This window comes from Miniopterus natalensis, chromosome 11, assembly GCF_054644295.1.
Source record: "Miniopterus natalensis isolate mMinNat1 chromosome 11, mMinNat1.hap1, whole genome shotgun sequence".
Lineage (NCBI taxonomy): Eukaryota > Metazoa > Chordata > Mammalia > Chiroptera > Miniopteridae > Miniopterus > Miniopterus natalensis.
Genome location: NC_142091.1, coordinates 55,173,986 through 55,198,045, shown reverse-complemented (window position 1 = coordinate 55,198,045; position 24,060 = coordinate 55,173,986). Strand labels below are relative to the sequence as shown.

Below are 24,060 nucleotides of genomic sequence, written 5' to 3'. Positions count from 1 at the left end.
CCACTGAATAATGCTATATGGATTGGTCTGCCATACATTCTTCATTATACCCTGAGAAGCAACTCTGATGAAACACTACAGCCCACATTCTCAATGAAGTAGTTCATCGGTCCTGGGAAGAGATGGCAAATGATCACTTTCCTTGAAATACCTGTTTGCTGTTTCAGGTGGGTTTTTAGGTTCCCATGCTTACTTGAATTTCTTTCCACCCTTGGAGCTCTTCCTTCAGTTTTCTTCACTGATCTCTCAATTGTCTAACCTCAAAAAATTGACCTATCCCTTGGATCCTTACTCTCTATTATCTGCACTCACTCTCTATGGATGATCTTAACTAATCCATGAAGGACGTGATGGGTCACAGTTGAGTGCCAAAGAAGGAAAGAAGAAAGACTAACATACTGGATATATGTTAAAGGTAGAGCAGCCAGGGTTACCAGAATGACAAACTACAAGGCGCACATAAAAGAGAACCATCGAAGATGACTCCATCAATTTTGGCTGAACAAAAGAAAGGATAAACTTGTCATTGACTGTGTTGGATAAAACTGTGAGGGTAGCAAGTCTGTGCTAAAAGGCATCAGGAACTCAGATGTGGATATTCTACATTTGAGAGGCTTACTAGATATCAAAGGATGATTAGTGTATTAATTAGCATTCAAAAAAGGAAATAAAACCAGTACAAAGTGGTATGGAATATAGAATTTACTTTAGGGATTAAAGCTTTCACAATTATGAGAGCTGGAAAGCCGTCTATGGAAGGCCATTGCATGTGAATCTGGTGGAGAGCCTAAAATAGGACACCAGGAATGGAAGTCAGTAAGAAAGCTGAAAAGGAAACAAGGTGAGCGAGCTCAAAGCAGGACCTTCAAGAACAAGCCAAAACCTGCCAAACAAACTGGAACACATGTGAACAAAGGGAGACCCATAGCTATTGTTCACTGTCTCTAACTTCAACAATGAGTGTGGCCCTCAGAAGAACCTGCTGTTTGCCATGGGCTCCTGGTTCAGGACTCAGAGAAGATGCAAGAGGAAACTCCGTGGAATCTGTAGGAGCCGCGACCAGGCCCCTGACCCAGCTCAACAAGCCGAGTGGCAGCTCAGTGCCACCGAGCATGTGCTGCAGGAGCTCGGCATCCGACACCCGCCTGCAGAGCACATGCTGCGGCTTATCTGCGAACATGCCCAGGGCTCGCCCCTCACTCACATCAGGACCTCGTTTTTCTTGAGGCCTTTCCAGACCACCGTTTTTAATTGTGATCCCACCCTCTCACACCAAATGCTTGTCCCTGCTTTATGTGTGTCCTTGTCACTTTTAATTTTATAACACGCTTATATGTCTATTTTATTCATGTATCTTAATTTTTTTCTTACCCACTAGAATGTAAATTTTATGAGAGCACATATATTGACTGTTCTGTTAAATAGTGTCTCCCAACTCTGGCACAAGATAGGTACTGAATAATATATATTAAACTAAATAAAGAAATGATAAGTTTAAAAATTAAAGAAAATGGCCTAAAATTTTACAAATTATATTAATCACCTTCTATGGAATTACATTTAGAAAGATGGCTTTTATCTTTAAGAATATCCTGGAAAAAGTGGTGTCTATTTTATCTCCTAGCTTGAACCATAGGAAATTGTTATTTCAAATTCTTTTGAACCCACCAAAATGGCAATTTCCTATGGCTCAGCTAAATACGAAATAAAACTCAGGAAAAAGGCAACAGCAATCTCGGTAAGTCTATAAATAAAATTGATTTGTGTTGTGTGTTCTGTGTGTCATGTGTGTGTGCTGATTAATTTTCTCTTTTGACTTCCAATATAATTCTCAATTCTGAAATTTACCAATGTTTTCAATGAGGGTTTAAAAATCCCACATTTTAAGAAATCTAATTCTCATATGTTCCTTCTCCATCATTCATTTTCTATCCACCTTAAGAATTGACTGTGCTGTTCTTACGCATTGGTTGTTTTTTTTAATTTGAAAAAAATATATCCATATTGATTTCAGAGAGAGGAAAGGAGAGGGGGAGAGAGAGAAACATCAATGATGAGAGAGTCGTTGATCTGCTGCCTCCTGCACGCCCCCTTCTGGGGATGGAGCCCACAACCCGGGCATGTGCCCTGACCGGGAATTGAACCCTGACCTCCTGGATCCTAGGTCGATGCTCAACCACTGAGCCACGCCCGCAGGACCTTACACATTGTATTTCTTCCACACACTTAAGCACAAATTAAGGGAAAATGGACTTCTGCATCTAGTGAATATGATGGAGGAAAATGTGTTGTTGGAATTGGGGGTGACATGTTCCTGTGAGGTGCTAAAATGGAAATGTGAATAGAATGCTGAAAGAGTGAACAGTTAAGAAAGGAAACTAGCTTGTTGATCACATGTGACATGTCAGCAAAGTGTTAGTTTGCTTCCTCAGCAGTTTTGCAAGGTCAGACAGACTTCCTCTTCCAACTGCACATTTGAATGACTTGAGTTTAATAAAATTATCCAAGCTAATATGCATTATATTTGTTCACCTACTTATATGTTAGTACTTCATACTTTGGTAAAAATGATTTGAAACAGCTTTAGAATCACACATTTCATAAGTCATGGGGGTCTCTATTTGATATCAAATTTTGGCTTTGCCGGCTAAATCATTCCATCCTTTCTTAATATAAAAACATGCTGATAACCAGACAATATAGAAAAGACTTGTATTTTCCCTTTCCAAAAGACTGACTTCACCTATTTCCCAAAATGAAATGAAATGACTATAAAACATTACAAAAAATTTCCACATCTCTAATTTAAGCCATAGTAATTCTAAATTGACAGAGTACTTCAACTTCCTAAAGAAAAGTTAATAAAATCACCTTTTAATATTATAGTCCATTGGCAGTTTGTTTGTCGGTCATTTATATAACTCAGAATGTCAAGGTTCATTTTGTTTCTTTAATTTTATTCATGAAAATTTTTAGCCAGACCTAGTTCTGTCCATATATATATACATATATATATATATGTACATATATGTGTATATATATATATTTAAATTTATATATGTGTTTTCCAAATCTATGGCAGGGGAAACTGATGATTTTTTTTTTAATAGAAAGAATCCCATGTTAAAATATTCCTTTTTCTGTAGATTTTTCTCAACATATTTTTCATGCAGAAAAATTTTTGTTCAAATAAAGGGGCATGTATAACATGACACTGAACATTATTAATTGAGCAAGTATATATTCTCTTATGTATTATAGTCACTTGATGAGTTGGCTATATTAAATATTAAATAATATATTATTATATAATCATTTTATATAATTAATTACCCTATACTTAAATATACACAAGTGAAACTTAAACTGAAAATCTTTTTCTTAATTTTAGAGTTGACAGCTGGGACGCTACATTTGACTGTTAAGTACATCAGGGTTAAGGATTATAGATATTCAACCTCATTTTGAATGGTGCCAAATGTGGAGACCAAGGTATACAGTAAACACAATTACATTTTTTATTAGTGCATGAACCAGACAGGTTATTCCTACAATGTGCACTACAGAGTAATTCTAAATAAGAACTCTAATTAAATCAAGATATTAGGTTTTTATCTGTGCATCCTAAAGCTTATCTATACCAGAAAATGTGATGTCGGGCTTTGGGGTTAGAAGTTGAATCTGAAACCTGTTTCTCTACACATTGGCAGAGAAAGAATCAAATTTTCTCAGCCTTATTTTATCAGATAATATCTACAGGAAAGGTTAGGTGAATATTGGAATTTGCCAACCTTCAGTAGCCAGTACACTGCCAATCTAGTCATAAGCTTAAATAAATACAAGATAACATGTTTGTGACCTTCACAGAGACACGAGCTAAACATATTAGAATTTATACTGTCTATATCCCCAAAATTACTTGAAGTAGTTGGACTTCACAACAGGATCATCAGACCTATATTGGCATCATCTGTTGCCATGGTTAACTTGTTAACTTATAGTTGGAGGTGATCATATAAGTGAAAATGCTTCATAAATTCTAAAAGGCTTTAAAATATACATTATTATTTTATTTCTATTGCTATTATCATAAGTTCTGTTTCACAAAGTGTTGATCTTTCAATGTTATTACCTTCTGAAAATAAAAAAAAGTGGGGATGAGTGGAGAGCAATATGCTGACAGCCAGACAAAAGAAGGAGGAGGTTGTCAGAGTCCTTAGAATGGAACTTAAAAAATCACACCTGGAATCCTGCCTTGCTTTATTCCCAATAATGTCTAGGATTGTTTAGTTAATCAGCTACATTAATTAAGTGCTCATATTAAAATTCTCACTTACTCTATCAATTAATCAGAAAAATATGCTCAATGCCTGAACTTCAAGGAATATTAAATTTGCTTAACTCTTTCTGATTAAAAAATAATATTAAAGTGTTACTTTTGTATCCCAATAGTAATTACCAGTGCCTAGAATAAAAAGAACTTATCCATAATTTATTTAATATCCATGACATTATTAGGAGATAGCTGCTATTATACATCCCATTTAATGAATAAAGAAACTGAGATTCCAGATGCTGCGCAAGCTTACCATAGACTCAAAGCTAGTATTTGGCAGAACTAATACTTGAAGCCACTTCTGCCAGATTCGAGACTCAAGAGCTAATTCCTCTCCAGGAAAACAATGTAGAGTCAGATGGCCTGGTTTGGACTTAACACCGTGTATGAGTTTCTTCCCCTATGTGTCCCTCGGTTTCCTCTCTCTCTGAAGGTCAAACGAGCTCCTAACTCAGGACTGTTGTGATGACTGAGTGGGCTCAAGTAGTGAAAGCGCTGAGAACCCTGCCTGGCAGACTGGAAGTGCCCCGCTGGGGTTACTTATTTTCAGGAGGATGATAACCGCAGAACAATGATGATGGTGGCGGAGGGGCAGAAAGGGAAAAAGACCACAACGAAACACCTTGCAGTGATGAAACAGCTTTCTCTCTAGTGGTTGAAGCTTCCACTGCTGTAAAAAATTGAGCTTATGAATTGCTTGCCCCTCAGAAATTCCTTTTCCCTTTGAAGTAATGATAAGCACACAGGAAGGAAAGCTTATCCAGCCAAAATAAGTCTAACTATTGTCTCCACTTCTTGTACTAGTGGTATTGCTTCGGTCACCCCTGCTCACTATCTACAACATTGTTTTTATAGGATATGAATCTTGGGTCCACTCCTGAAGCCAGATACGCAACCGATCCTTTCCCTTACTCCATTCTCCCCAAGCCCTAGGGAATTCTTTGCCCTCTCCTAGTGGGATGCAGTGGGAAAGATGCTCACCAGGCCGGACAGAAAGGCTGCCATAGTTTGTAAGCCCAGCCCGCAGGGGGAAGCCTGCGCTTCCCGCCTGAACTCCGCAGGCTGAATATCCCTTGTGCGTTGTGATTTGGTGTCGCCCACAAGGCAGAGGGAAATTTAGGGGGCTCTTTCCCTTGTGGTAAAAACTGACAAGTTCCTCAAATTAAATAACAGAAAAGAGAAGATACCTGTGTCTTCGAGGGGAACAGCTAACTATGCTTCAATTTTTCAAATAAAAAATACACAAAAAATCCAAGCACCTGAGTATTTCACAGACCATTAGAGCCGGGGGGGCAGGGGGGGAGACCTCCTTTTAACCCACAGAACAAAAGAAAATCAAAGCAAATTTGCTCCCAGTATTATGGGTTATCATATTTGGAAAATTTGTCCTGCTCTTAGGGGTTCTCTTTACTTTATATGTTTTTTAATGTCATGTCACACATATATCTTCACTGTTTTCTCTCACAAATAATGAAGACTTTTAAATGTCTTGAAAACAACAAATGGGGGAAAAGTGCGATTTGGTAAGCTGTACCCAACTTTTGCCACTAACTCTTACTAGTGTCTTGTCAGCAAATTTCCAAGAGGACTTTATCAATAAATAGCACTGCTAAGCAAAGTCAGTTGAATTGCAGACCTTTTGGGATGAATCCTAAACATTGTTATGTGACCAATATAAAGTTAAGATGCTAATGACAAGATGAGTTTCCCTTAATTTATGATCTGTGACTAGATGGGGAGCATTTTTTGTGGACTGTCAGGTTTGTCAGTAGGAGTAAGAGCTTTTGGATTTGACTCCTGTCGTTTGCTTCATGGCCTTGAATACGATTTGTGAACATCCTGAGCTCCAGTTTCCCCATGTATAAAACCAAAAGAAAGAAATATTTTCAAAACTGTCTTTAGGATTAAATGAAATGATTTACATAAAAGCAAATTTGTACAGTGTTGGCCAGACTTCAGATACTCAAGAAAAGATTGTCACCACCATCTTCATGGATATCATGATCATCACCATCACCACCACCAGTGGCTTTCAAAGTTTCTTTCTTGGATTAACAAATCTAATTATAAATTCTGAGTCAAATCAGACTCTGTTTGTGGGACACTCCACATTTTTAATAAACAAGAGGGCAATTTTATAAAACCCTCGTGTAGACGTGCCCTCCCTATACCCCGAGGAAAGGAGCATCTTGAGCTCTGAAGACAAACGGTGCCATTAAAAGTCCTAACAGACAGACCTTGCTGTCACTCCCCGTTTATTATAATTACCTCATACTCCTTAAGCTGTCCTGTTTCTACACACCTGCCCACTCTTGGTCACACCCAGCATAAACGTGTTCAGGCCTGTTTCTTTGGGTCTTCATTTCCTTATGAAGGCTTCTGTGTCATATAAAACTTGTAATGTATAAACTTGTTTACGTTTCTCCTGTTTGTCAGTTTTCATTTCAGAGGGGACTCTAAGATGGTTGGGGAATGCTTCTCCTGCCCCACAAGCCCTTTTATTTTTCTCTTCTTCTGGGTCAGGGTTTAATGGCACCTCTTTCTCAAACTCCGTGTAAGTCAGCTAAGGAGATCTGGCAAGGCTCAAAAGTCCAGGCTTTTGGGTACGATCCTTAACAGTCTGCTTTGAATTAGATGTCAAATTTGACATTTTAAAGTCATTATCTCTACTTACCTCTTACTTGAAATGACAAACACAAGGTCAGGGTTACAAAACACACAAAATACAGCTTTTTCTCCAACTCACTATTAGAAAGAATACTCTCTTGATTTTCTATTAATAAATGGTTAATGGCAAACAGAACACAAAAGAGAAAGGAGAAATACATGTAAATATAACCCACTAGTGACCTCTTCCCTCACTTCCTCCAGTACTTTTCCACTCCTTGCATTTCCCTGTAAGTCAGAGGCTATAACATGTGTTCTACTGTGTTGCTATGAAGATGAGGTAATATATAAAAAAAGCTTAACACAGTAACCCACAGTAGGTGCCCAATAAATGGTACTAGAAGTAGTTCTGTTATATCATTATAACCTTACAAAATTTTTCATGTCTTTGAAAATATAAGTATAAGAAGGTTACAAGACCTAATAAAATTTTTTTATACATAGAAGACATAATTGGATGAAGAATTTTATTTCACAACTCAGAGTACTAACCACTATACGATCACAGCCAAGAATTTTATTTCAAAGCTTTCAAAGGTAAAAAAAATAAAAATAAAAATAGGATAAGACAAGCTGCTTTCTATTTGGATTAAACGAAGAGACTCACTTAGGGACCTGAGCATGAAGAGAAAATCCTTGATATTTGCCATAGCAAAGATGCTGCTCACTTAATTTTACTGCTTACATTGTTTGAAATTTGGATCACAGAAAGGATGTTTCTTTTAATTACAAGAGTATCTAAATAAAAGGACTATGGTTTGGAAGATTTCCTTTAAAAAATGACAATCATAAATTTTAAGGGTGCGTTGTTATCAGTGTATTTACTTAGTAGTGTTGGTTTGGTTAGATTTTTGTAAAGAGCCTCTCCTTCAATTCTTTGGAAGTTGCTCTTTATGCCAAAAAGAGATAAGTAACTTATCTGTTTCCATTCAAAAGCAAACTGAATTCATTGTCTAGCAATAATTAATCATAATCTCCAACCAGTTTTATCACAAGAGCAGTCTCTTCCTCTAAAGCCATGTGGTCAAGCACTTTGAATTTATGAAATTAATATGTATTCAAAGAGTATCTGAGTCAACCCCCTGAACAGAACAATAGTAAATTAGTGATTCTATAGAAGTAGTTTGTTGTATTCCATGCTCCTGATCACAGAAAGGTAGAATTTGTACAAAAGTGCAATTTTGTATTACCCTTATCTTCCAACATAATTATCATTTTTTAAGTACATATATCATTAGACAACAAATGCATATAAATAAATAAATATATACATTCATTTATATGTAAGTATCCAGATATTAGATAGAACTCATTTGGGATCAGCTTTTGGGGAAACTGAGCAAACTTGCTCTACATACAAATTTCACAGCTTTGTGAAAGTGTAGATCCCATTCCATACGTCTGTGGGCTCCATGCCTCACATATACTTGCCCCTGCCCTCCCCCCCACCCCTCTATCCCCACCATCAGACACCATTTAGGCCAATTCCTCTTTGGAAAACACCTCCGTGATGCTTTCTCAGACCCCTCTCATGTAAATTAATTGACTTCCTCACCTGCTCCCCTCACAGGTGGTACATCTCTCTCTACCGTGACTTTCATCGCTGCTGCTGACTAGTTTCTGTTAATGTGTCTGTCCGAGGAATGCTCCACTCCAAACTCTTCAGGACAGGAAAGGGGTTAACACTCGAAGGCTTAATAAATGAACTGGCAGGTGGATTTATGTGTTACAAAATGTGCCAGCTTTGATTGTAAGTGTCATTATGTGAATTATTAAATAAATCATGGACCTTGCTTTAAACTATTAACTAATTTAAGTAGCCTGTGACCTGTAAAAACATTGTTATTTTTGGGGGAGTATTAATGATGTGTAGGTGGAAGAGTCTGACATTTTATTAGGAAGTTTAATGAGTTTGACAAGATGATCCTGGTGGTCGATTCTATCCTACATATTATTATAATAAGAGTAGAATGAAGAGGAAAAACTCAGATAAGATAAACAAATTATTCTATCTGACAGCAAAATATGGCTAGGATTCTTCATAAGTAATATTATATGCACCATTAAAGCCAGAGGAGATCTCAGGCAGCGTGGAGCTTATCATTCCTGCCTTATAAATGAGAAGTTGGTGGCTTAAAAAGGCCAGGTTGATTCTTTGTGTGGTTGGTTTATTTTAAGTTAGCACTGGTTATAACTCACGGAAACTACAGAAATCACTCCCTGCAATGTAATGATTTGAGTTTGTGCTTATAAACTTTATAAGTTTAAGGCCTTCAGGTAGAGTTGAGGGTCATGGCACTGCACACACCATCGTATTAACTTATGTTTGCTTGAGGGAGTATTTGTCCCCTGCTGGCACTTGGTAAATGATTACGTTTTTATTTAAGCTTTCGCAAATCCCTCAGAATTGCGAAGAGATGGTAATGTGTGTCTCAGGGAAAGCAAAAGACAGGAAGCATATTATGAATTTTATGACTTAATGATTAAATATATAAAATATATATGTATATAATATACATTTATATATGTAATAAGACCTTTTAAGGGGTCAGTTTATTTCTCAATTATAATTGGATGCATGTTCAATATAGGAACAAAAAATCAGAAGCAAAGAAAATAATAGAAAATTGTTCTATCATCTAATAGTGGGAAAAATCAATATATGGGCGTATCTAACAAATATAGTCCTGACCTTCTGTAGATGAATTATATTATGTTTTACTTTCAAATTAGTATACATGCAGTTTTTTTCATGGTACTGAAAACTTTTGGTAAACATCAAATTAATCGCCACTTATTTATAACACCTGTCCCTCAACTAAAGAAATTATCTATATGTTTATCTATATGTCTTATCTATCTATGCATTAGATTATCATGATTATCTAGATTATTTATATTTTTATTGTAAAATTGAGAAAATATTCACCTGTATTTTCTTCTAGATGTTTTTGTAACTAATCAAATTTTCAATAAGAAATTCCTACATCAGTAAATAGAATGATTCTATTTGAACATTTTTTAATAGGATTTGTACACTTGGAAAATAATCACTGCCACAAAAACAAAGAAGGATTGCCAGCTTTTCTTATACAATTTAGTCAGTGTTAATCAACACAACTCAGGAAACAGTGGGTTAATTGAATGTTCCCATTAACTCAAGTTATACAAGCTCTGAACCATGCTCTCTGATTCTCTGAAATGATTTTTAAAAGACCTTATAATTTCAACAGCTATCACTGGAATTCCTTCTGAATCTCGTGCCACTTAAGTGCTTATAAAATTAAACCCCTTTTACTAGCTCATCTCTTTCACAGCCTCGAACTCAACATTTATGTAGCAGTTATGTTTTTCCATGACTCAAGAAGTTGAAGTTAAAAGAAATTGAGTTGAATGTATATTGGTTGTTAGTTCAGCAATTTTGGGAGGCTCATTTTTATGTTTTTCAACAATAAAATAAAGATGATCATGTATCTACCTCATAGATTCATTGTGAACATTTAAATGTCTGGAGAGAATTGCAACTGACACATAGTTAGCATCTCATTAATGCTAGCTGTAATCACCATAGTTACTATTATTATTGCAAATCAATAGTAAAATAGATAAAACTGCATACTGTTGTCAAGTGATTTTTCGTTTATATTTATAAAACATATCAGTGTGAGCAGTGATAAGGCTATGAGTGAAAGATCTCAATGTATATGATTTATTTTTGCCTGGTTAGTCAGTTTACCTGATTTTCCCTCTAACACTCACCCCTATTTATTTTCTCTTCAAGATCTTTCCTTTTCTCACATTTGTTTCCTTTGCAGTATGTTAAAAAGAGGGGAACGTCAGATTTATATTCAATAATTGTCCTTATAGTAACAAAACTAGGTTCTCAAGGCAAAACACTTGATTGTGCTTTCTGCCCCACAGAACATTTGCTTAAAAAAAAAAAAAGTGAGTATTTTTCCTTCTCCAAGGGATATCTTAAATTTAAAAATGAAATCCCTAAGTACAAATGTAAAAGGGCCTTTTAATAGTTGCCTTCACATCTGAAAAAATTGCGGATTGTCCTCTAATAATGTTTTAAAAGTCCTTTTTTCTACTGGAATTTCCCCAATAACCTCACTCAGAAGTACTCAGGGGACTTCAAGCTTCTCCCCCAAATCTCTTTGTAACTGGATTGTCACCCTAACCTTTTGAATTTCATTTAATTGATTTACCTTTTTGAATTTTTTTACTTCTGAACTAAAATATTCTAAGCAGTGTCTATATAGTTTTACTGTACATTTATTTTGCTCAGTTTCTACTTACTAATCATTTGTTAAAATAATGAACCTAAAATCTCAAGGAATTAATACAAAGAAATCAAATTAAAAGCAGATGATATATATTCACCATTCAGTTGATGGGATATGCTCACCATTAGGTTTTTCTTTTTATTAAGAAAACAAAACCTTTTCCTGGTTATCAAGTTTTATCTTACATATTTTCAATATTATGAAAGTGAGAAGTAGTAAATTTCATTACAAAACTTACATTTATTAGACATGACTTTTGTAGAATTGTATTTCTTTTAGAATTATTCTAGCCTACACACTTAGAAAATTAATATTATACCATAAAATGTCCCTCAGAATCAAAATATTTTGTTTGTCCTCATATGTATTTGTTACAAATAAATTAGTTTGATTTTGAAAGTGCCTCCTCTTTAGCTGCATATTAGTTTTTAAAACTTATCTAAGATTAAAAGCTAATTGATGAGACATCGAGATTTAAATTAACCCATAATCTTCTCATTATCATAAAACTAGGTTCATGTTTTATGTGAGTGTGTATGTGCAAATGTACTTTTTTCCCCCCTATTTTAGTCCTGTCTTTGACATTGTTTGAAATGTTCACCTTGTCTTAAATGATCTGTGGAAAGTTTTTCCCTTGAGTAATCTAGCCCTTTCACTAAGCTTTCACTGAACACCAGTGAACAGGAAATTGTCCAGTACGCCTAGTATTCTGGTAACTGACCTGCTGACATTTCCCACTATAAACAGAAAATCAACAAAGATTTAGGTTTTAGGGAAAACATTATCAAGTCCACCCTATCACACTTTTTAAGAAGACTCAGGAGAAAAATCAGTAGAAAGACATGTAAACACAGTAGACCATTAGAAAACCATTTAACATTTTCTTGCTTTCCTTTCTCCCACATCTGATAAACCATTTCAATGTCACAGTGCGCTAGTGCTGAATGTTGACATCAAGCCATTTGTAAAGTCTATTTCTTAACATTGACATCAGGTGGAGACCATTTAGAAATAACGTTTTTAAATGACTCAAAAAAATTAAAGAAAGGAAGGAAGAAGAGAAGGTACGAAAGAAAGAGAAACTAGTAAAGGTTAAAGTGATTGATTTGAGATTAAAAATAAACCATAATTAGTGGGATTGATCAAGAAAGATGTACCATTAATTAGCCTTGGTTTAATAGTCCTAAATAACTGCTTGCATTCAAGAAAAAAACTAACTAAAGAGATGGAAATAGAGAAACAATGGTGAAAATTTTAAAAATATAGTAGTTGTACAACCAAATAGACAAAGAATCAAAAGAACCCAGCCCGGCCGGGTGTGGGCATGGCTCAGTGGTTGAGCGTCGACCTAGGATCCAGGCGATCGGGGTTCGATTCCCGGTCAGGGCACATGCCTGGTCTGTGGGCTTGATCAATGACTTTCTCATCATTGATGTTTCTCTCTCTCTCTCTCCCTCTCCTTTCCTCTCTCTGAAATCAATAAAGATATATATAAAAAAAAAAAGAATCAAAAGAGATAAAAGTGGATAGCATTTTATAGGGTCTTTACATTTAAAAGGCTATAATAAAAGTGGTTACAGATTATTTTGTTCAAATCTACATTATTCTAGAATTCTTACATACATTTTTTATTCTAGGTAGATTCTTCTTAGCATGAAGTCAATTTCTAGCTAACTTTCTTCATGCCTGTGATAACATTTGGTAGACAAATTTATGAAATGAAAATACATTTTTAAATATATTTCAAGCAAAATATAATTAGAAGGGAAGATGAACTAGAGATGTATTAACTAATAACATTATCAAATATATGTAAAAGTAGCGATTATCTACTTTTCGAAATTCTTAACTTTATAGTTCCTCTCCATTAGTACATAACTAAAGGATAAATCTGCATGCGAGCAATACTCCAAAGATTTTGGCAAATGAATATGTTTTTGTATATTCTTTGATTTATATACAATTTACCTAAAACATGTCTTACCTCATTCTGAAGATCTCGGATCATTTTGCTCTTTCTTTCCACTTCAGTCTTTAAAAAATTAATCTGAAAATGAATAGAAAATTAGGTAGACACATTTCTTATGCATTTTTGTGGGTTTTATTAATTTATTTTCATTATGATTGAGGTTAAATATAAATATGTTATCAACAAATATTGAAAAAGAACAAAGATTTAAAATTTTCATTAACCAAACTTTTATTGCCCAATTCATACATATATCTACTGAGTATATAAAAAAAGCCTTCTCTCATGAAATAGGTTATTTTTTTAATTGAGAATCCATGTACATTATGAATGTGATCTTATCTGTTTAAACATCAATTTTCATTATATCTTATTTATTTATTTATTATTTATTTATTTATTTATTTATTTATTTATTTATTTATTTATTTATTTATTTCAGAGAGAAGAAGGTTTTGATTTTTTATAGTGACTGAACTGGCCCTTGTTGTTATTATTATGATTTATAAGGCACCCTCAGCAATAACTTTAACCATAATTTAACATTTCAATTAAGTGGTAAAGGTTGTGTATTTTGCATTCTGTCAAGGCTACAGCCAACTCTCTGTTTTCTTAGAATACGTAAATAAAGCCTTGTGTTTTCACTTCTTATCTAGCTTTTTGACAGCTTAGAGCCCATTCTGGGGAAGAAGGGCTGCTTGGCAGCAGCCATGAAAACCTGAAAGTGCCCACTGTAAATCTACAAATTCCTGGTTGAAGAGACATAGCACCAAAAGGAGGGGAGGAAGCTCTTGAGAAGTGGCATATTTACACTTCCCTTCAGCTCTCCTTTCCTTTAGTCCAGGAGAGAGACCTCAAAACACAGCCCCTCCCACTGATCTCTTTGTTCTGCTTTTCTGTTCCCTCCTTATAAAAACCTCTGCCTGCATTGAAATATTAAGATGGGCTTTTTTTAGGACAGGAGTTCCCCAACTTCTCAAGATAACCTCTCAAATAAACCTCTTTCCTTTTCACCAGCACCTGTCTCACAAGTTTAGCTATCCTTGCAGCAGGCAGCCAAATCTGGGAAGAGAAAAACAAGCAATCCAAACAATTATCAGTCAGTTATGGAGATTAACCAAGATTTCTAAAACAAAAGAGTGGATGTAAGTGTGGGAACAGGGGGAGAGACAGCCAGGCTATCTGTGGCTGGCAATGTGTTTATCTGAGATAGCCATCTTTGAAATAAATGCTTCTGTGCAGTGGAGATCTTTGCAATCAAGGTTAAGCCCTGCAATTGCATTACAAAAAAGAAAAAAAACAACTCTCAAGGCTTACAGTACATCTACCCAAGCACTTTATGCAGGCCAGCAAATTTTGATATGTTACAGATTTATCTTTAGTTTAAGTCATGAATTATTTAAAGCCATCTTGCTTATATGAATATTCTACTTTTCCTCTGATACCATTATTTTCCCCAAATCCTCACACTTTGATACTATTCAGTGTGTTACCAGTAACTAACAACTAACTTTAATTAAAATTACAGTGAAAATATATTGCATTATCAAGAATATAATTGTTTAAATGTTAATCTGGGACAGATAAAATTGAGAAGGCAATACTCAAATATTCAGGACCTAAAATATATTCATAATATTTAAAAAGTTTTAGCCTGGCCGGGCTTGGCTCAGGGTTGAGTGTCGACCTAGGATCCAGGCGATCGGGGTTCAATTCCTGGTCAGGGCACATGCCCGAGTTGCGGGCTGCAGCCAATCAATGACTCTCATCATTGATGTTTCTATATCTCTCTCTCTACCTCCTTTCCTCTCTCTGAAATCAATAAAAATATATTTAAAATAAATAAATAAATAAATAAATAAATAATAAAAAGTTTTAGCATTTTGAAACCATTGGTATGGAAATGTAGCAGGTTTTAACATCCTTGGAAAAAAAGGATTCATAGCAGAGTCATGAAGTAATTCTCAGAGACAAAAATACCATTAACTTACTTTGAATAAAGAATAAAAGAACATATAGTAATTCCTTATTTATTTATTTTTAAATTTATCTTTACTGTTGAAAGTATTACAGGTGTCCCATTTTTCCGCCCCAATTGACCCCTCCAACTCATTCCCACCCCCTCCCCAGGCCTTCACCCCATTATTGACTGTCCATGGGTTATGCTTATATGCATATAACTTCTTTGGTTAATCTCTTCCCACTTTCCACCTCAGTTCCCTCTTTCTTCTCCTTCTGGCACTCCAATAATATGAATGTTGGATGCTTGAAGTTGTTCCACAGGCTCCATATACTATTCTCTTATTTCTGGATTCTTTTTTCTTTTTGCTCTTTTCTTTTCTTTCTGGTTGAGTGTTTTTTGTTTCCTCAAGCTCCAAATTGCTGATCTGATTCTTAGGGTCCTCTACCCTACTGTTGATTCTAGGTAAATTATTCTTCCTTTCAGTTCATGTAGCTTTCATTTCAAATTGGTACTTCATTATGTTATTGATTTTCTCAGTTATTTTCGTAATACTCTTACTAATATGGTTGAGCATCCTATTAAACAAAATTCTGAACTCTGTATCTGTTAGCTTGCTTGGTTCTATTTCATTTATTTCCTCTCCTAAAGACTTCTTCTGTTCTTTCCTTTGTGACATGTTTTTTCACCTCCGCATTTTGGCTGCTTCCAGGTGTTTGTTTCTATGTATTAGGTAGAGCTGCTGTGTCTCCTGGAATTTGTAGAGTGGCTTTGTGTAGTAGGTGTCCTGTAGGGTCCAGTGGCTCAGCCTCCCCATTCACCTGAGCTGGGCCTTCTAGGTGCTCCTCTGTGTGGGCTGTGTGCTCTGACCTGTTGTAGTTGAGCATTGGTTGCTGTTGGCATCACTGGGAGGAATTGACCCCCAGGCCAACTGACTCTGAGGACCAGCTGCAACTACAGCCAAAGAGCTGCTGTGCTGGAGACACCCTTATGGAGCAGGATTTATTTCAGTGGAACTTTGGTGTTCAGCAAGTGCGCCCCTTGAGTGTGTCGCTCGTGGATGTGGTAGGGTTGTAATCCAGAGTGGTCCGAGTCTGACCACCAGGTGCACCGTCTCTGAGGCCTCCCAGGAGGTGCAAAGTCAGCCTGTACCAGTGTCTTGCCCAGGGCCACCCAGCATGAGCTACACAGCAAACCATAGTTGACTGCTACTTGTGTTGGGCTTGGAGGTGTCCAGGAGAGGCCAAGCTATGAGCCAATGCAGGCTGCCCCTAATGCCAGGCCTGGGGCCACTTGTCAAGGTGCATGGGGCACGCTGTTGCTTGTTTGAAGGATTTTAGGAAAGTCCTAAGCATGAGGCTCGAGAGGCCACTTGCACAGAAAAGCGCCTGGAAATAGCTTGAATGAGCTTTCAGGTGGAGAGGGGCGGGGCTTCTGGGAATCACGGGGCGGGGCCAAAGGTGTGAGTCAGTCGCTGGCGACTCAAACATGGTGCCTGCCTGCCGGCTGTGTGCGGGGAGGACTCGCCACAGGAGCCAAGGCCTCCGCCAGCCCTTCTGCCTGAGAGGAAGCCGCCCCTCCGCCTCTCGCCCGGATCTCAGGCAGGTTAGTCCCTCCCCGAGTGTCCCGGGTCCTTTCAGGCTGCTGCCCGGCGCTGGGCTCAGAGGGAGCGTCCGAGTGAGTCCGTGCACGGCCCTTTAGGAGGAGCTGCTGGGGCTCCCGCAGCCTCCGAGACCCTCAGGGACAGTCCCCGCTGGTTTCACAGCCTGAAGCTGTGGAGATGTCTCTTCCCGGCTCTGGAGCCCTGGGCTGGGGTCCTGCTGTGGGGCTGGGACCCCTCACTCCTCCAGGAAACCCCCACCACTGAGATTCCCTCCTGGGTTTACCCCGATGCATCAGGTGTGGGCCCGTGGCCCCATCTCTGGGATTCAGCCCCAACCCGCCCATGTCCCCGCCCCTCCTACCCTCCCCGGTGCTTCTTCAGCTCCCTGGTTGTGGGGCTTCTGTTCAGCCAGGTGTCAGTGTGGTGGTTCTCAGTGTGGTGGTTCTGTATTTTAGTTGTGATTTTGATGTGGTTGCAGGAGGCAGCGAGTGGAGCTACTACCGACGCCACCAGCTTGTTTCCTCTCCTAATTCCTTATTCTTAGTGAAAGTCAAAGCTTGAAGCTAATTCTTGCCTTTAGACTAATTTTGCCTCACTCATGGCAAGTTAGGCCATAAACTTGAAGCGGAGTCGTGAAAGCCTCCAGTGAGTATCCCTATCTGTAATGGCGCTGGTGTCACCCGAGAGCGCATTCTCGCTTGCCATCAGGTGTTTCATGAGGAACATGTGGCAGGCCTCCTCTCTCGAGAACTGTGAGAAACTATCTTTTCAGTGGTACTGGTTTCCTGTTGGTCTTACAGCACCTCAAATTTTCAATCAATATACTTTATTTTTAAACAGGTTCAGGTTCCATAGTGATTTTGGGGGGAAAAATTACCAATTCCCCAGCCCCAAATCAGAGTACACAAAAAAGAAACCCACTTACAGTAGCCTGTTGCTTTTCTGCCTTCTCAGATGTTTCTTTAAGTTGATTTTGCAGGGCCTCCTGGAGGGACTTCATTTGTTCTCTGGTTTAGTAGGGAACAGAGCAAAAGAGAGGCATAATGTAATTCTGTTATTTCCTGTGTGTATTATAGAAGGAGGTTTCGCTACGTACATTTAGGAAACAACCTGAATTGAATAGAGACACAGTTGAGCATACAGGGTGTGCCACAGGAATCTGGTAATAAAAGGTTTTCTCTCCCATGCAAGTATTGGAAGCAAGCTGTATTTCAAGGAAATTGCCTTGCTATTGTGTCTTATGAGAACCCCACTGTGTGAATCATCTGTGAGCTGCACAATGTGCTCAGTTAAATAAATATAATAATTAGTGCTGAAAAGCTAATTTTAGTGATAGCATGCCAAGGTGTGAACCCGCTAGTTAAGAAGACGTTACCACAGACTGCTGATAAGATAAAATTACTGTTCCCTTTTGATGCTCCTAATTGATTAATTCTAAAGCATTGTGCTTCAGACATCCTTTATAAAGCCCGAGACTTTTTATAAAAACAGAGAAAGACATTTCTAACTTGAGGGCTGCCTTATTTTTTGGGGATAACAGAAGAAATACTTGTCTGCATATATATGAATGTTTTTTCTCAAACTCACCAATACATATGGACCCTGCCCACTTGTTAAAAATATAAATATTTCCAAAAATGCACATTCTTCTCAAGGCTTTAGAATTTAATCATTTATCACAAATCATGTTATCTTTTTTAAATTGTATTTTTCAATTACAGTTGACATTCAATATTATTTTGTATTAGTTTTAGGTGTATGGCATAGTGGTGAAAGAGGTGAATGGATTGAGAAATACAAATTGGTAGTTAGAAAAAAAGTCACAGGTATGTAAAGTACAGCATAAGGAATATAGTGAATAATATTACAATAACTATGTATGGTGTCAGGTGGGTACTGGAAATATCGGGCAGAACACTTTGTAAAGTATAAGACTGTCATATTATCTTTCTAGGACTTAATTTTATTACCCAAGCTATCATGTCAAAAAGTTCAGGTAAGGGTTAGTGTGTCAGTGAGTGAGTGCATATGTGTTAATTTTGGCTAGAGAAATAAACTTCTTCAAAGCAACAGCAACAACGAAACAGAAACCTTTCTAATCTTACCAGCAACCAAATTAATGTAAAATTCCCAATCTAGTGCTAAAAGACTATAAATGGAACCTTGGTGCATAAACACAATATAGACACTAAGGGATAGGAAAGTACTCTCTCTGAGCCATTTTTTAAATCTATAAAATGGGCACAATAAGAGAACTACCTCATAGGTTTGTAGTGAGATTTAGATGACATAAGGCAAGCAAAATGCTTAGCATAATACCTAGAATATAATCACTAAATAAATTTGAGATTATTGCCACAACTACCAGCACCACCCTGGGTCTCTACGTTCATTCTTTGTCCAGCCCATCCTGCACACCCACAGCTGTGCTTTCACCCAGTGGGATTCCATGATGCCCCTAGATTTTTTTTAATTTATTGATTTTAGAGAGAGAGAGGAAGGGACAGAGAAACATCAATTTGTCGTTCCACTTAGTTATACATTCATTGGTTGCTTCTTGTATGTGCCCTGACCAGGGACTGAACCTGCAACCTTGGTGTATTAGGAGGACTCTAACCATCTGAGCTACCCTGCCAGAGCCCAGATTTCTTACTCTAGAAACTCTTAGGTCCCAATTTCAATTTCAGAAATGTCATTGAGAATCTGTATGATTGTCAGAATCAATTTGGACTTTGTCAAAGCAAAACACAATCAAAACAAGTTATAAAATAATTATAGTCACATTGGTTCTTAGATGATTTATGCTTGCTTGGGTGCAGCTTATAACATGGTTTTAGCTTAAAGTGGATTTTAAGTCTCAGCTTCCATTCCTCAAACAGGTTTCATTTTTATCAGAACTGTTTCATATGTGGATATTTAAATTTGGGGTTTCCATTATCTTTTCTGATATTTTCCACAAAGAGCATTTGTGACATTATAATATAATAATATAATATAATGAATATAATATAATATGCAATAATACCTACATATATTGTAGGCTCACAATGTACTAGGGATTCATAAGCTTTGCATCAAATTATGATATCTTAAAGATAGAAAACTGATGCATAGAGGTAGTAGAATTGTGATCTGGAGCCTATGTGCTCAAACTCTAGAGAGTCATTCTACAGAGAGAGAGAGAGAAAGAGAGAAAATGAAATAGTCACCTCCTCCCCTTAACACTCAAATCTTCAACAAGAACTGAATAAAAATACAGTCAAACTGATATTTTTATTGAATATCAGTCAATATTCCCAACTGATAGAAAGTTATAGCAAAATGTTATAATAATTATCATTTAAATATTATTTTTGGATTTTAAAATGTTGGATTTTAAATTTTTATTTTTTAAATGCTACATCTCTATTATAATTAAATTATAAAAGATAGCATATTTTATAAAAATGAGTACATGTATAGATTCAAAAATTCCCACATGCTGACATCTCTAGGCAATGTAGGCAGAAAGACAAAAAAATAAACTGTAAAAGCTATTAACAAAAACTGAAGAAGTTAGAGAATTCTGCACATTTTCATGGCAAGGAAAGCTATCAGACAGAAAAAGTAGGTTTTTTGAATCTTCTGAATCTTTCCATCTCTTCTTCTGCCTTCCAGGCTTATTTCTGCACATTCTCAAGCTGCCCCTGTGCTTTAGGTGGCCCACGTTTCTTGCTAATTTATACTCCTATGAAAGCTGACTTCTGACTTGCTCACGGAATTTCATGGTTACAAGGGATTTTAAAAGGTAGCTGTTTCATACATCTTCCATCCTAAATTATAAATATAAACACACACACACCCAATCACTCTACAAGAAGGCATTTTTTTCAAGTGATTACCAGCTCGGATTATAAAAAACCTCACAGATGGAGAACTTGACACCACCAGGCATTCTCTTCATTTTCAAAGAATGCTATATTGTAAAATCCTTTAGTATACAGAGTTCAAAACTGCCTTCTAGGAATATCCACCCACCAACCACCAGGCAGAATAAAAGGTTTTATATTACCTTTTCTTCAACACAGTCTTTCAGAATCTTTAGAGTACTCCCCTGTCCCCCAGAGTCTCCTTTGTGTGATTACACACACTCATTTTTTTCATAAACTATGGTTTAAAAATCTCTCCATCAACCAGGAGACTCTTCTATGAATATCATCTAGGCTGTCTAAATATTTCTAAAAATGTAGCACTCAAGAGTCAACATAAAGTCTCTCTCTCACTCCTTCCTACCCTCCCTCCCTCCCTCCCTCCCTCCTTCCCGCCTTCATACACACATAAAAACATGCATGCGTGGGCACACACACACACACACACACTCTCCCTCTCTCTCTCTCTCTCTCTCTCTCTCTCTCTCTCTCTCTCTCCTTTCTCTGTATCTCTTGCCAGAAAGTTACTCTCTGCTCTCTCTACATGGTCATATATGGCCACCCCATATCCTCTGACTTTACTCTAGCCTAGTTTCAGATACACAGAGATACTGATTAGCTGCCGCTTGGTTATAATCACAAGAGGAAAATTCTAATTGATTCATTTTTGTTTTGGTGGCCACCTCTCAAGCATTTAACTGTAGCCAGTGATGTCAGAGTCACATAAAAAAACATGACTTCTAAGAACCACTTTTCCAGGTAAGGGCAGGTGGCCAGTCTGCCAGAAGACCAGGATTATAGCCAAACAATATCCACAACACATTATACTCTTTCAGACTCAGATAACATTTCTAAATTTGCAATCAGTTAATATATTTTATATGCTAAGATCATATTTTTCTTTTACTCTTTGTTACTATCTCTTTTTGGAATGAGATACATAGCCATCTTCACAGTCAGGTAACTATGATTGTTATAGATCTCTAAGGAAACAACAAAAACTAACATATAAAATGTCATACCCTTTTGAAAAATTACCTCTTGTTAGAATTTACTGAGTTTTTCATTCTGATTTTGTGCACATTATACAAGTTATACATTTTGAACAGGTTTTCTAATTTTGGATAAAACTTTGAAATTGCGATGCCAAAATAGCTGCTCCATTTAAGCCTTTCATTGAAAGACTCGGTCCACCATCTGGTAGTCTGGAAACCATACCGAACGTGCGCATCATGATTAAGAAACTCTTAATAAACCTGGTCACATTTTTCCTGGTTTACCTGGGTACTTTATGTGTCCTGTAGAAATGGCCAAAGAAAATGTATGACCATGTCAGCAGACTAAAGACAGGCTTTTTCTTATCACCAGCATGCATAACTGTGTCCTCACCTGTGCCCTCCTGCCGTGAAGAAAGGCAGCCCGAGCTCACGCCCCTCACCGCTGAGGCCTCCCTGTCCTCTCCTCTAAGCCAGCTTTCCTCCACCTGCTCTGCGTCTCTTTCTTCTTACCCTGAACAACGCAGAATAATCCCCCTAAAAGACTTTTTAAATTTGTGCCATTCTGTCATGGAGCTACCTAAAAGGGGTTCCTTCCCATCTTTATAAGTTTTTGTCCCGGTCTATGTATAGGGCTTTATTTTCCGATCTTCCCTGACTGGCGCTGTGTCCCATAGCCCCTGCAGCCCTCTCAGTGGCACTGCATATGTGCTGTGCTAAGATCACTCCGTTTCTATAGTTTTGTTTATTATGTTCTACCACTGTGAAATGCTGAACCCAAAGTAGTCATTTTCAGTGTCTCTTGGTCTATTCTGACTAGTTATGTCTATTTAAAGTGCTGTTTACTATTCTCCAACACTAACTCAGCGAGCCACAAAGAGTTGCCTAATATTGAGCACCAGTGCTTTAAGAGATGGCTAAGTTCAAATCAATAAAATAACAAAATGACATACTTTTGGAAACATACTCAAACCAATATTTTTATAAGCTCTTTTAAGTATTGGATTTGAAAAGATTTTCATGCTGAATAAATAATAATTTTATTTTAATAATAAAAATAGTCAATGTAGGACAATAGCTTTGATATTTTTTAACATGTCATTAACTCAATCCAAATATATGCCAATGAGAGGTTTCTAAATCTAGAGGCAAGGACAGTGGAGAAGATACAAAATGGTGAGAAGGGACTACATAGTGTAGTGTGTAAACTTTTTAACAGCTTTTTGCTTTGTGATCAGTGAACTAAAGTGAGAGGGTGTGGCTATTGGGTAAGGACACAACAGAGCAAATTCCAATAAACAACTCTAGCAATTCATCTAATCACTTTGAGCAGCAATTTCCTATCTGTTAAGAGAGTATAATAATATCTACTTTAGAAGGTAATTGTGAGGGTGAAACAAGAAAATATAAATAAAGCATCCAGCAAAACATCAAGTAAATGTATAATGCTCTCTTGTTTCCACCTTAAAATACCTTCTCTTTGAGAAGCAATTTCAAAGCCTTTATACTGCAAGGAAATCTATCTCATAATATACTTCCTTCAAAAATAAACAAACCAAGACTAACTACATTGTATTAATTCTATTTATATTGTTAATAAGATTACCCCATTCCTCACCACCCTCACCATTATCACCATGATTGAGTTTTGATACTAGTATAAATGGGCCCAGTGAGATCAGTGTTATCGGATCTATTGATGGGCAGATTTATCAGAGGCCATCATCTAAGGTAATACAGATCCTTAAACACAGGAATTGTGATCTGCAAGCAGCATTAGTGTCGCCATCACCAGGGGATTTGTTAGAAATGTAGAATCTCAAACCCCACCCTAAATTTACTTTATAAGAATCTGCATTTGAGTGAGATTTTTATACAATCAAAGTAAGAAGATAAATTGACACATTTAGAATAAACTTATTTTTGTGAAGTTTCTTAATAGAGTTCAACACTATGGATAAAAGGGACTGAAAAAATAAAAAGAAAGCACAGTCTTACCTTTGTTTCTGACCTATTTCCAGAAGCTTCTGAACATCAGTTTTGGCAGATTTCTCTTCATTTTTCAAAGACTAATAAGAAAAAGGGGGAAAGAAAGTCTTATTCAAGAGATAAATGGAGGCTCACTTTCCTTCGAACGTGCAGATGAGGCGTGATGTCTTCACGGTTCTGAGGATGCGCACGGGAATGTACAATGCCAAGCAGAGCAAGTACTGCACAGTGGGCGAAGGCAATGAGCTGAGTCTGAATCTTTAGAGGTTCAATGCAGGGGACTGTGCTCTCCAAATACCTAGGTCTCTTAATAAGTGAATATAAAATATATCTTCTCTTTGTCT

The 24,060-nt window shown here is 37.0% G+C and overlaps 1 protein-coding gene across 1 annotated transcript in view; it reads right to left on the bottom strand.

Moving 5' to 3' along the window:
* Window positions 1-23,796, bottom strand: part of LUZP2 (leucine zipper protein 2) — a 105,224-nt gene extending 81,428 nt beyond the window's left edge. Inside the window, exons 1-3 of the mRNA XM_016206147.2 lie at window positions 23,726-23,796; window positions 17,750-17,831; window positions 13,277-13,339 (exon numbers count right to left, since the gene is read on the bottom strand). Of these exons, the coding sequence (XP_016061633.2) occupies window positions 13,277-13,339; window positions 17,750-17,824 (138 nt within the window). The 5' untranslated portion in view covers window positions 17,825-17,831; window positions 23,726-23,796. The remainder of the gene's footprint in view (window positions 1-13,276; window positions 13,340-17,749; window positions 17,832-23,725) is intronic.
* Window positions 23,797-24,060: the final 264 nt, after the last annotated feature.